The 14,436-nt window shown below is 37.7% G+C and overlaps 1 protein-coding gene across 1 annotated transcript in view; it reads left to right on the top strand.

The window, feature by feature from the left end:
- Positions 1 to 14,436, top strand: part of ADAM23 (ADAM metallopeptidase domain 23) — a 176,790-nt gene that overhangs the window by 98,071 nt on the left and 64,283 nt on the right. Inside the window, exons 5-7 of the mRNA XM_047868782.1 lie at positions 6,011 to 6,093; positions 7,295 to 7,358; positions 12,221 to 12,293. Coding sequence (XP_047724738.1) covers positions 6,011 to 6,093; positions 7,295 to 7,358; positions 12,221 to 12,293 — 220 coding nt within the window. The remainder of the gene's footprint in view (positions 1 to 6,010; positions 6,094 to 7,294; positions 7,359 to 12,220; positions 12,294 to 14,436) is intronic.

Below are 14,436 nucleotides of genomic sequence, written 5' to 3'. Positions count from 1 at the left end.
GTTCCATGTTGTCTACCCCTGGGTTGGTAACTGTAGCCACCTCATGGGTGAAGCATTAGCAGACCTACTGGATTCTCAGCTAATCCTCTCCTCTGGTATATCAAAAATTAAGGTGGCACTTTGATCTGTTTCAGTCCTGTTTCAGCCCTGGGTCACTCTCTCATTTGATTTTTAAACTTGTGTGGGTACTGCTTCACACACTCTAGGATACCTGTAACCAAGGTGCTGGCAACAGTTAAGTGTTGGTGAGGACATGAAGAGCTAGGACCCTCATCTACTTCTGGTAGGAATGTACAATGTTGGAGCTGCTTTGGAAAACATCCTGACAGTTCCTCAAAAAGTAAAGCAGAGAATTACCTATGACCCAGCTGTTCAACTCCCGAGTAGATATCCAAGTGAACCGAAAACATAGGGTTAAGCAAAAACTTGGATGTGGATGTTAACAGCAGCCTTATCCGTAATTATTCAAAAAAGTGGAAACAACCCAAATGGCCATCAACTGATGAATAAATAAGATGTGATATAGCCACACAAGGGAATACTATTCAGCCACAAGTGATGAAGTACAAATACAAGGTACGGCACGGATGAATCTTGTAAACATTATGCTAAGTCAGAGAAGCCAGCCATGAAGGACCATATGCTATATGATTCCATTTATTTAAAATGTGTAGAATAGGCGAATCCATGAAGACCAAAGGTAGGATATGGCTGCGAGGGCTGGGGTAAGGAGGGATGGGAAGTGACCACTAATGGGTACGAGGTTTCCTTTTGAGGTGCTGAAAATATCCTGGAATTAGGGGTGATGGTAGGATAACTCTGTGAGTGTACTAAAGGCCACTGACTTATACTCTTCAAAAGGGTGAATTTTCTGGCTTGTCAGTTATATCTTAAAGAAAACATAACCCCTCGGGTGGGGAATGGGGACTTACGTACCCACCTTCTCAACAAACATGAATCCTTTGCTCCTTTAAGATTGGTCTTGTCATTCAGGCTCATAAATAAGTCATCCGTATTCATTAAACACACACCGATTTAGCTTACTGTGATCTAGTCCCTGTTCTAGGTACTGGATGTACATTAGTGAACCACGCAGATAAAAATCCCTGTCTTTGTTCTTTTCTTTATCACTATAATCACATCACCCTCCTAGAAGTTTTTGTGCTTTTTTAAAAATCAAATCATCACCATGGCTCAGTTCAAGCTCACTTCATGAAGCGTTCTTGGCAGGGATTCCTATTGGAGGAAAATGAGCCTCTGTGGGCATGGCTCCTGGCCGGGAAATTTAAAAAATTCAAGAGAGCAGACAACAGTGGGTCCTCACAAAGCTATTTTAAGTTTGAATAGGATAATTTTGTATGAACTGTTAAAAATTTACATAGCATTGGTACAGCTGAACTGTTTTAATACTTGAATATTTTTCTCCTATTGAGTTTAATGAAGGTAAACTAAATTGGTATTGGGGTCGCAAGTTCCCTGATTTTCCGAAAAAATTTTTTCGTTTCCTTATGCTGCGGTATTCAAATTCAGGTATATGTGTCCAGGGAAAGATATCTTTTTCTCTTTTGCTATCAGCCATCTGACGTGTTAAATAGATTGATAGACCTTGATGATTGATAAGTTTGAATGTAAAGATATGCATGTCGAATAATCATTTGAACAGAGGGTCATATTTCATTATTATATTCAGCACCTGAAATATCAAAATATACACATTTGTGAGTTAAGACCTGTGTAGTTTTTTTCTCATATGTTTACCCAGAAGGGCAGGAGTTTATTTGAGCTTTTTAAGCAATGAAGATAATAATAACCGGTTGGCAGACCTTTACTGATGTGCAGGTGAGCTAGTTAAACAGACACAAAGGTAGAGCAATTTTAGAATAAATCAAATTGAAACAATAGGTTCTATTTTCCAATAGGTTGTATTTAAAGTGAGTAGAATCACACTGTTTCTGTCATTTGATCGATAATACCAGGGAACCAAATCTTTGTTTCCCCCTACACGTTGTTAGCATTGGACTCACAGAGCTGTTATCCCAAGCCACCTCTGATTAGGAAGTGTTTTAAAGGATACACACTCAGTGTTCCATTACTTGCAGGAATGGCCTGGTGGTTTCCAATGGGGTTCTGAGCTTGGAAACCTCCTGGAGCACAGTTGCTATTATTTAAGCATTATCTGACTTGCAGAGTGTTCACCTGTGTGGCAGTGGTAGGTTGGGGAGCATATGTACTAGGATTTTTAAGTTCTTTCGAGTGGCCAATAATTTCCATGTATCAGATGCTCTGTATTTGTTGAATTTAAATAACCAACGGACAGTTTTGAATTCGAATATGCTGATGCCTATGGGGACTCATATAGACTTATGTCATGTGCTGAATGAGCCCATTTGGGTTGTCCTGCCTGCTGTTGGCCTAGTCACAGATCTGTGATGTGCTCACAAGTGCTGATCTGGAAGTGGCTGGGCAGTGCTATAGAACTGTCTGAGTCCTTCCCAACTGGGGAAAGAAACACTAACTCGAGAGCCTAAAAAACGTGGCATTCAGTTTGGTTTCTTGCTGTCTTTAGCAGTCTTTTAGCACTTTGTCTCTGTCTCCCTATCTGTACATGGAGATAGTAGTTACTGTGAGACAATGAGTGTTCAAGATGGTTCGATCCTTGGGTGGAAGGCACCCTCAGAGCTGACTATCCAGTGTCACTGCTCACAAATTCTCTGGGAGTGGCCTCTTTGCACTATTATCGCTGTTACCCAAGAGGCAATGCCTCTTCTCGGTTAGGACTTACTGGATATGAAATACTTCAATAGGTTACTTTGCACTGGTATTTATAAAAGGCTACATATATCTGGAGAGTTGCCAAATAGTATTTGTATGGTAATGCTCTCTTAAAAACTTATATATTTAGTAATAAGAAACTCAGAAAATCCTCGAATACTACCAAATACTAATACTTAGAGTCTGCCAAATTGCTCACAGTGCTTAATATAACTATAGAATTTAGATGTTCAAGCTTTCTAATAACAATCATCAGGGATTTCATGTTACCTCAAGTCTTATTTAAGGTTCAGAAAATATGGTGATTCCCCTTCATATACATGGAGAACCAAAACAATTCCTTCAGATAATATCCCATCTTAATTAAAACAACTAGCAATGACCTTCGTACTGAGAGAGCATCAACCTTCAGTTTCCAATGTGAATGAAGCTTAAGTCTAAGAAAGGACTTGGAAATATTTTCTGGGAGAAAAAAGATTATTTTTAGGAAAATCTGGGAAATATAGCCTTTCTTAGAAAGGTCAGGTAACTATGACAGGGTTTGCTATGCTTTTCTAATAATCACCTGACTTAAGATAGCCTTTTGGTGTGATACAAAGTGCTAAATAACCAGTTTGATGGAATTTACAGGTCCCTGTGGTTGTTTTTAGAATCATGTGAAGAGTTTGGAATTTAATTGCAGAATATCGACCCGGATTCCCAAATTGCTGAGATGTGTGATACCATTTGTCCTTATAAGTCCCAGTGTTGACTATGCAAATAAAACTTGTCATATTACATACACGTCAATATTTATATAAAAGGTTGCTTTTTGAGAACCAAACCCTATACAAATGCAACCTTTTACAAGATATTAACAAGGTTGAAATACAAAATTTAGACAACCAGCATTGGAAATGTGTTTTATAGTCTCGAGGAGGAAAGAAACTGAGTTGGTTGGGGAGTGGTCATTTGATGTATGGGTAGACACCTTTAGTCACCGACGAGCCTCTGAGACTATGGTAGTACAGTATAATGAGCAGTGATCAAAATAACTGTAAATCATCGAGAAAAGTCAAAGTGTGTCCAGTACATTCTATTTAAGAAAACCAATAAGAAGCTTCTGGTTAAACAGTGGATTCAATGCTTATATTTATCTCTATTCCATCCCATTAACCTACTCAAATAATAGTTAAAGAATAAAAAAGGATATAAGCCCAGAAGGACAAAGACAGGAGAAGAAAATACTGCAGACAAGAGGTATCCATAAAATTTTGGGAGATAGAAAGCAGGTGGATGAGGGGTAACCGTGGGGTTTGCGCTTCGTCTGTTCTGCTAATTTCCATTAGGGGAAAACCAAGAAGAAGCAAGCCAATTGAAGAGCCAGGAATTGAAGACACATGAAAACAGAAGGGTTGATTGAAAGTGTGTGTGGAGGGCACTTACAGCCATATAGCCAGGCAGACATCACTTCTCTACTCTAATAGAAGAACTCCATTTATAGAGGAAAATGGAAAGGAGGGAATTATCAGAGAAATAATAAAGGTTTCCTAGAACTGAAGTTCATGCATTTTCTTTTTTAAAACAATTTTAAATGTTCATTATTTGTTTTGAGAGAGAGGGGGGGGGGGAGAGAGAGAGAGAGAGAGCAAGAGAATATCCCAACCACGGTTCCCACTGCTAGTACAGAGCCTGACCTGGGGCTCGAGATCATTACCTGAGCAGAAACGAAGAGTCAGATGCTTAACTGACTGAGCCACTCAGGCGCCGCTGCATTTTCTTGATTAAAAGGTTTGACAGAGTGCTCAGCACAATGAAAAAGCAAACACCTGCTCCAAAGCATGTCATGAGATTTCATAAAAATGGGGATAAGTAAAATTCCCTCAATTTCTCTTGAAAGGGGAAATTCTATTTTATAAAAAAATATCTAACATGAGAATAACATCCATTTCTCAGCAGCAACATCAGAAGTTGTGCACAATGCTGTTGAAATGCCAAGAGAAAGTAATTTCCAATCTAGAATTCTCTACCCATCCAAATGATTGATCTAGGGTGAAGATAGAAAAAGAAAATTTTATATGTGCAAGTTCTCACCAAATCTATCTTCCATGATCACTTTTTCAAGAAAGTACCAGAAGATGTGTACCTTCAAAAAAAGGGAAGGTGAAACCATGGATGGTGAAGACATGGGGTCTAGGATTCTATATAGAAGGGAGGCAGAAGACTTCCCAGGATGACCCTACACAGAACTCCTGGTTGGTGGCTCTGCATCAGGCCTGGCCGGAGGTTGAGGGGAGACAAGAGGGCTGTCTGTAGGAGTAAAATGCATGTGATAAATTACCCCGATATGTCTGACCATAGGAGAGGAGTTGTAGATAATATTTCAGACAATGAGAAAGATGTAAGTGCTCAATACATGGGAAAATAAGCCAGCAAATAAACGAATCAAAACATCTCAAAAAATTAAAAGTGGAGCAAGAACGAAAATGTAATCATAGTGACACAGCTGTGAACAGTATTTGCAGAGTCATAATGAAAACACTAAATACCAATTTAACCAAAAACTGGTGATGTGGGTTGGCATGTATTGGGAGCAAGAGAGGTTTCCGAGATTCTACATTAGGAAGATAATTTCTAAAGTGAAATAAACCAGGATGTAGCAGTATAAATATTCCATTGAGCAATACATAGGTAAACAGTAGGAGAAATCGATAAAAGAGTTAAAGATGGTTGCCATGGAGGTGGGGAGAGAGGGAGAAAGTAACTGCTCTATTTTTTTAAATAGGCCTTGTAGTTACTACTTGAATTTGAAAGTTAAGTTCATATAATACTTCTGAAAAATTTTTAAACTAATTTAAAAGGTAGAAGGCAAATAATAAGGTTTTACGTAGCTTTCCATCAAACACAATTATTAGCAACACCTTTGGGGTCTCTCCTCAGGTAGGTAGAAGACCTTATTCCATAACAACATCAGGTACGTATCTACTCCCTTACATGTTTACAAAAAGTGCATAAGTTGTACCAGTTGCTTTGGTTTTTTTATTCCTGTTATGGTTTTTTTTTTCTCCTTCATTAAATTTAATAACACAACATCATTATAGAAAAGCTGAAAAATTGCTTAGTGCCTTTTCAGATTTCATATCAACCAAGAGCAGTTTCTAGGACCATCTTTGCCATTCTTTTGGTTCACAGAAGCTTCCATAAGAGTGAATGATGACAAAGAAAGCTTTGTTAATCAATTAACCCTTCTGCTTTGTAGGGTGGGGAGCACTGTTACTATCACGGAAGCATCCGAGGTGTCAAGGACTCCAGAGCAGCTCTCTCAACCTGCAACGGACTTCAGTATGTGGGATTCTCAATGGGAGAGTGAATTTGCTTTCATCCATTCACCGTTTCCATCTTTTCTTTCACAGATGTTTGTTGTAGTCAATCTTCTGGGCTGGTCCCATGTTCTGTTAACATTTAAAGTTTGCAGGAGATTCAGAGATTAAACAAGTGATTACACAGATTAATATTTAATTGCCATTCTGGTAATTGGAACTGTGAAGGGGAGCATCAGGGACTTACGGGGTGACCAGGAAGGTCCAGGAAGGTTTCCCAGAAGTGTGTGACAGAGGACAAGCAGTCAGGTGGTATTGGTCAGGTGAGGATGGGGGGCCAAAGAGAGAAGTTCGTACATCGACTTCAAGGCAGTCTCTAGAAAAACCTCTTTAAACACCTTTTGCATGCAAATAGTAACACTTGATGTAAGGATCTAGTTGTGGCCATGGGGTGGAAAAGGATCTTGAAAATCTTATCTTGCTACACCTCTTAAAATTAAATGCAACAGAGTCATACTGCTTAATGGAAATTCACGATTTGCAGCCATAAGTATACTTCTGTTTTCATCTTCAGAATCAGATGGTTTTATTTTTTATTTTTTTAAAGTTTGTTAAAATGAGAGGGAGAGAGGCAAAGAGAGAGGGAGAGAGAGGTTTCCAAGCAGGCTCCACGCTGTCAGCACGGAGCCCCATGCAGGGCCCGATCCCATGAACTGTGAGATCATGACCTGAGCTGAAATCAAGAGTTGGAGGCTCAACTGATCTAGCCACCCAGACACCCCAGAATCAGATGGTTTTAGATTATTCTAATGTACAAATTACCTATTTTCTTATAGATGATGTTAGATTTGTGTAACAAGAAATTTGTACTAGTTGTACATTGTCTGGAATTATAACTTGACATACTGGAACTGTATGAATAGTCTTGTTCCAGATTAATCGTCTGATCTGTCCATTTTGTTTCAAAAATCAATTATAACATTTATAATATGTATGCTTGTGGGATAAACTTTAATACTTCCTGTAGCCCATCTGCTGTCTAGTATAGTGCTGAGACCACAGTGGGATTCCATACAGATACATGAATTAGATTTGGGGCAGTATAAAGACATTTGTCCAGATATACTCTTCATTTTTAAAGATGCAATATGAAGCTCATTTGCTGTTTCTTGCTGTTTGCCATATTTATTAATTTTCTCCTTGTGTGGTTTCTTGTCTTGTAGTGGTATGTTTGAAGATAATACCTTTGTGTATATGATAGAACCACTGGAGCTGATTCATGATGAAGTAAGTCTGTGACCTTAGTTTCCTTATGGTGTTTTATTCTTTTTTTTTTTTAATTTTTTTAACATTTATTTATTTTTGAGAAGAGAGAGACAGAGCATGAGCGGGGGAGGAGAGAGAAAGAGGGAGACACGGAATCTGAAACAGGCTCCAGGCTCTGAGATGTCAGCACAGAGCCCGACGTGGGGCTCGAACTCACGGACTGCGAGATCATGACCTGAGCCGAAGTCGGACGCTTAACTGACTGAGCCACCCAGGCGCCCCATGGTGTTTTATTCTTTTATCATCTTTGCCTTTGAGCCATAAAGAATATTAAGCGGATGTCAGTGTGCATTTATATGCAACACATTTTTTCAAACGTAGAATGACACCGTGAGTTTTGAAGTTTAAATTGCACATCCCAGGTATGTTGAGAAGCTGGTGCTGGTGTGTTGAATTTAGAATATGCAGATTATGACCTGCTGAATGGGGGAACACAAGCCACATACTTAGGCTCAGCAGGTGGCTCCCTTAGCATCCGAGCTCCCACTTCAGGAAAGTGAAATCCATGGTTGTTTGGATTGACGATGCTGTTCCAGTACACTCACACAGGGGAAGTACAGTCATGGGATTTATTACATACAGATCCTGGGAATACTGGTGGGGCAGTAAGCCAGAGGCAGGGCAGTCTTCCATCCCAGGCCACGAGTGGGCCAGGGATAGAGAGCAGGATAGCAAGCGCCTATTACTTACGAGGTGGTTGGAGTAGAGGTCCCTAACTTTTAGCAGGATTAATTCCAAGTGGTTATTTTATTTTTTTTGAAATTTATTGTCAAATTGGTTCCATACAACACCCACTGCTCATCCCAAAAGGTGCCCTCCTCAATACCCATCACCCACCCTCCCTTCCCTCCCACCCCCCATCAACCCTCAGTTTGTTCTCAGTTTTTAAGAGTCTCTTATGCTTTGGCTCTCTCTCCCACTCTAACCTCTTTTTTTTTTCTTTTTTTTCCTTCCCCTCCCCCATGGGTTTCTGTTAAGTTTCTCAGGATCCACATAAGAGTGAAAACATATGGTATCTGTCTTTCTCTGTATGGCTTGTTTCACTTAGCATAACACCCTCCAGTTCCATCCACGTTGCTACAAAAGGCCAGATTTCATTCTTTCTCATTGCCACATAGTACTCCATTGTGTATATAAACCACAATTTCTTTATCCATTCATCAGTTGATGGACATTTAGGCTCTTTCCATAATTTGGCTATTGTTGGGAGTGCTGCTATAAGCATTGGGGTACAAGTGCCTCTATGCATCAGCATTCCTGTATCCAAGTGGTTATTTTAAAAGGTGCCCTGGGAAAACCAAAGCAGGAACTGAGAGTGGGAATCCTGAACTCAGGTTCTTATCTAAATGTCCAGACTCTGGGTGTGAGCAGGGTTATCAGGCTGTAAAATGCTTAGGCAGCAGCTCAGAAACACAAAAGTTGTTTTTCTCATCAAACAGGTCACACACCAGTAAGGGATGATAAGAGATGACAAATCTAGGCTTTTGGAAGTGAAGGCAGTTCTTTCCAGTCTATAGAGCAGAGAGGACATTTTATTTTGTAGTGACCATCTTCTTTTCCTTTAAACTAGCTTTTATTACCACCGCTTCTTTAGATAATTGTATACCCATATACCTAACTTTTATGAGCCTAAGAATCTTCAGTGGGGAAATGTATAGTTGAACTATGATTATATTAGATAGTATTTAGTTTTCTTTAGAGGGAAGGAAAAAAAATGATGCCTACAGTTATGCACAGGCCAGCAACCTAGATAGGAAACCATGAAGGCATTATGCTAAGTGAAATAAGTCAGAGAAAGACAGATCTTGCTTATATATGGAATCTAAAAATACTGAACTCAGAAATAGAGAACAGGTTAGTGGTTACCAGAAGCCAGTGGTGGAAATAGGTGAAAGTGGTCAAAAGGTACAAACTTCCAGTTAGAAGATAAATGAATTCTGAGAGATAATGTACAACTTGGTGACCAGAGTACATTTGTATATTTGAAAGCTGCTAAGACATTAGGTATTAAAAGTCCTCATTACAAGGAAAAACATTGTAGTTGTGACATGACAGATGTTAACCACACTCATTGTGAAGATTATTTTGCAATATATACATATAGCAGATCATTACATTGTACACCTTAAATGTATACAACATTATGTGTCAATTTTATCTTAATAAAATTAGGAAAACAAGAAATCATATACTCTTAAGAGTGTTGCTCACTAATAGAATGTAAATAGATCTGAAATTTGGTCTATATTTGTTAGGTATTGTAGTGAAAGCCAACTACAGGCTGGGCACTATTTTAGGTGCTGGGGATAAAGTGGTGAACAAGACAGACATAGAGCCTGAGGCTCATAGAGCTTCTAGTCTACAGGGGGCAGACAGCTATAAACAGGATGAGTAAGTAATTACATATTGTATGTTGGACAGTGGTACGTGCTAAGGAGAAAAAAAAATGAAGCCAAAATATGAAGGTAGAGGTAAACCTTCATATTAACCATCCAGAGAAGAGCGGAATGAGATGGTAGTTTTGAAGGAGGACTTTCAAAAAATTAGGGAGCTGGAAGAACGTTCCAGGAGAACAGCAAATGCCCAGGCCCCGAGGCAGGATTGTTTCTAGCGTGTTGTAGAAACTTTGAGGAACCCCGCTGGTTGGAGAGGGGTGGACAAAAGGGAGAATGGTAGGAGATGAAGACGCTGACAGGTGGCAGTAAGGGGAGTCATAGCAGTGAAGAGAGCTGCTAATGGGAAGATAATATTCTGAGAGTGATTGAGTCAGAATATTGCAATCATTTGATGGGGAGGAGAAAACAGTTTTTTTTCTCTTTAGAGATTTCACATGTAGATAAAATAAGTTTTGAGACAGGTACTGGTCATTTAGACTGTTGATAATCACAATTGAACAAACACGTATTTTCTTTGTTGTGGCGATGTATATAGAAATACCTTGTAAATTTCACATTTGAGACAGAAATGCCATTAAATTTTAAATGTTTAAACCTGTTTTCTTAAACCTTATCGTTTTTCAACTGGTAAATTTAAAAACTACTGGATAACAAAGATACTCTCCCCCCCCCCCCCCCCCGATAAAGACATTTTGACTAAGTAAATGTTTTTCCCTTACTGTAGTGGTAGGGAAATAACTTGTATATGGCAAGATTATTTGACTCGGTCAGCCAAAAATTGGCTTTGATTTCTTGCATTGATGAATGGTCCTGTTACCCTAAACAGACCCCCAAAGAACAAAACAAAAAACCCAAAATAACAACTCCCTAAGCCTCAGAGTTTTTGAAAATATAAAATAAGATAATTTTTCTGTGCATCCCTAATAGGTCAATTTTTCAGGTTTGATGAATTCATAAATGTACGTGACTATGTTTAATAAACTGTTGAAAAGGTTTATAAACAAATTGTTATTGTCATAGTATTTCAAGTATTGGTTTTATGTTGTTATACCCATAATCATATTCTTCAGGGGCTGATTGTTACATGCTTAATGCCTTTTCTCTTTTGCCTTCCTCCTTACTGCCTACCTTCTGTTCAATTAATAATCTGCCCTCGTCTTCACATGGGGAGAGGGAAAAGAACAGTGCTTGAAACTTTTAAATCAGTCAGTTTTTAAAATTGCGCTGCTAATCCAATTGTGAGTTTCATTGCTCTAGATATCATTTCACTTGTTACCAGAATTAAGAATTTACCAAACTGGAATTTAGATTTTTTGATGTTTAGTTTATTATTATTGGTTTTCGTATGCTTTACAATAAATCAAGTACTATGGATGGGATATTTCTAATGAGAATTCATATTATCTCTCAAGTAATGAGCAGCAAAACTCTTAATTATTGTGAGTCTTTTATGTAATCTATTAAGAACACTCTTTTTATAACTTCCTGATTAAAACTAGTACATTGTAGGAAATCTGGAAAGCAAGAGAAGCCAATACTTAACTACATGGTAATTATCCATTATCCCATCCCCAAGAGAGAATTTCTCTTCACCTTTCAGTATACATTCTTCCAGTTTTTCAATGATATGTTCTCATATATGTTTAAAGTAAATGGGATCATTATTCTGTAATATTATTTTAGCTGAATGATGTATCTGTCTGGGCTGCAATATTTTTATTTGTCAAACAAAGGTAAAATATGCATTATATAGATCTCTTGTGAGGATTAAATCAGGTACTGTGTACCCTAACAGTATCTGGCACATACCAGGCACTCAGTAATGGAAGCTAATAGTAATAATAGTAATGGAAATAAGATGCTTCTAAAAGCATAGTTACTAGGGCAAAGGATATGAATATTTTCAAGGTCGTTGATAGACATTGCTAAATTTCTCTTTGAACTGTGCTCCCAATTTACTCCTATCAGCAGAGTATGAGAGTGCTTTTTAACTTGCCACCATAATTAACTATGGTTATCATAATTTAAAAACCTTTGCCAACTTGACGGCAAAAATTGGTATGTCTTTTTTTTAATTTGCATTTTGAAGGAGTATTAAAGCATTCATTATATACATATGTATGTATATATTCGTTGAGCATTTGTGTTTCTTTTTTTGTGAGTTTCCTATTCATTGCTTTGAAGAAAGCTGAAGTTGAAAAGTAGCTAATAAAACTATGCTTTTATCTACACTGGAGCAATTGGATGGTGCTCTATTTTATTTAAAATTAAAGTTTCAATAAGACATACTTTTCATTGTTGATAGCTAAAATATTAGCATACAAATGTTCCCATTTTCAGAAAGATATGGTAGAAAGTTCTAACACTGTTCCAAAGAAGCTTGATCACATCTTGCTTTTTAATTGTCTGCCATTGTTTTTGTTTCAGAAAAGCACAGGTCGACCACATATAATCCAGAAAACCTTGGCAGGACAATATTCTAAGCAAATGAAGAATCTCAGTAAGTTCTAATTAAGGTAGCCATTTTATATTGTGTAATAGGAGCCGTGACTTGGTGGAGCTCAGTACACGCAGGCTTAGTGGGAGGTGGAATTGGTCAGTGGCGAGCAACGTGGGTGGGCAGTGGCATTGCCTGCGGCTGGCGTGTACTGAGGCTTGGAGAGTCATTGCTGATGGAAATACCGAAATATGAAGCCCGGGAGTAAAGCTCTGTTAGGAACCAGAGAGTGTGGCTAAATTTAATGGTGATCTGCAATCAGGTGCATCCTTAAATTTCCTTGGCAGTTTACTGCTGTTTAGCCAATTTGTATTATCTCTCTCTTATGCTCTGGTCCTGAGGCATCTTAAGCACGCTGATGTTGACAAAAGCTTCTTTTGGATTATTGGGGTATTTGATATTATTTCTGTATATTAATGCCAAAAGTCTTTGATAGTTTATGCAAAATCTTATGCCATACATTATTTTTAATTCTAAAATGAATTAAGCACAGTGAAATTCTCCCAAATTTTCAGATATTGAGGGTCAGGTGGTTGTAGGTCAAATATGCATATTCTAATGAGTCTTGAACAGCTCATTACATTTTGGGTGATGTTTGGAAGAAAATGATATTTGCATTATAAATTAATTAATTTGTGAATTATAAATGGAATTAGATTTGTGACCATGAGGATGTGAAATGTTTAATGATTGGCATACTTTTTTCACCTTAGTTTATTTTGATTTTGAGATGATGTGTGTTATCAATGTTGCTGTTCCTTCACGTAGTAATTTTATTTTATTTTATTTTTTTTTTATCATGATAAGTGTGCTGTTTAATCTCCATAACCTATTTCACCCATTTCCCCTCCAGCCACCTCCCCTCTGGTAACCATCAGTTTGTTCTCTGTAGTTAAGAGTTTTTTGGTTTGTCTCTTTCTCTCTTTTTTTTCCTTTGCTTATTTGTTTATTAAATTCCACTTATGCATGAAATCATATGGTAATTGTCTTTGACTTATTTTGCTTAGCATTGTACTTTCTAGCTCCATCCATGTTGTTGCAAATGGCAAGATTTCATTCTTTTTTTTGTGGCTGAGGAATATTCTATTGTATATATATATACCACGTCTTCTTCATACATTCATCTATTGATGGACACTTGGGCAGTTTTCATAGTTTGACTATTGTAAATAATGTTGCAGTAAATATAGGAGTGCATGTATCCTTTTGTATTAATGGTTTTGTAGTTTTGGGATAAATATCCATAGTGCTATTGCTGGATTGATTGTAGGGTAGTTCTGTTTTTAACTTTTTGAGGAAACTTCATATTGTTTTCCACAATTACTGCACCAGTTTGCATTCCCACCAGTAGTGCAGGAGGGTTCCTTTTTCTCCATATGCTCGTCAACACTTGTTTCTTGTGTTGTTGATTTTTAGCCATTCTGACAAGTGTAAGGTGGTATCTCATTGTAGTTTTGGTTTGCATTTCCCTGATGATGAGTGATATTGAGCATATTTTCATGTGTCTGTTGGCCATCTGTATGTCTTCTTTGGAGAAGTGTCTGTTCATATCTTCTGCCCATTTTTAATTGGATTATTGTTTTTTGGGTGTTGTATCAGTTCTTTATATATTTTGGATACTGACCCTTTATTGGATGTTATTTGAAAATATCTTTTCCCATTCGGTAAGTTGTCTTTTAGTTTTGTTGATTTTTTCTTTTGCTGTGCAGAAACATTTAATTTTGATGTAATCCCAATAGTTTATTTTTGCTTTTGTTTCCCATGTCTCAGGAGACATAGCTAGTAAAATGTTGCTATGGCTGATGTCAGAGACATTACTGTCTGTGCTCTCTTCAAGGATTTTTATTGTTTTAGGCTTCACATTTAGGTTTCTGATCCATTTGAGTTTATTTTTTATGTGGCAAAAGAAAATGGTCCAGTTTCATTCTTCCAACATGTAGCTATTGTTGAAGAGACTGTCTTTTTTCCATTGTATATTCATTCTTCCTTTGTTGAAGACCAATTTACCATATAATTGTGGGTTTATTTCTGGGTGTTCGGTTCTATTCCATTGATCTATGTGTCTGTTTTTGTGCCGGTACCGTACTGTTTTAATTACTACCACTTTGTAATATAACTTGAAGTTTAGAATTGTGGTACCTTGAGT

Source organism: Prionailurus viverrinus, chromosome C1 (genome assembly GCF_022837055.1).
Source record: "Prionailurus viverrinus isolate Anna chromosome C1, UM_Priviv_1.0, whole genome shotgun sequence".
In the NCBI taxonomy this organism is placed as follows: Eukaryota; Metazoa; Chordata; class Mammalia; order Carnivora; family Felidae; genus Prionailurus; species Prionailurus viverrinus.
Note: the sequence above shows the minus strand (reverse complement) of the source record. Positions and strands in the feature narration are given on the sequence as shown.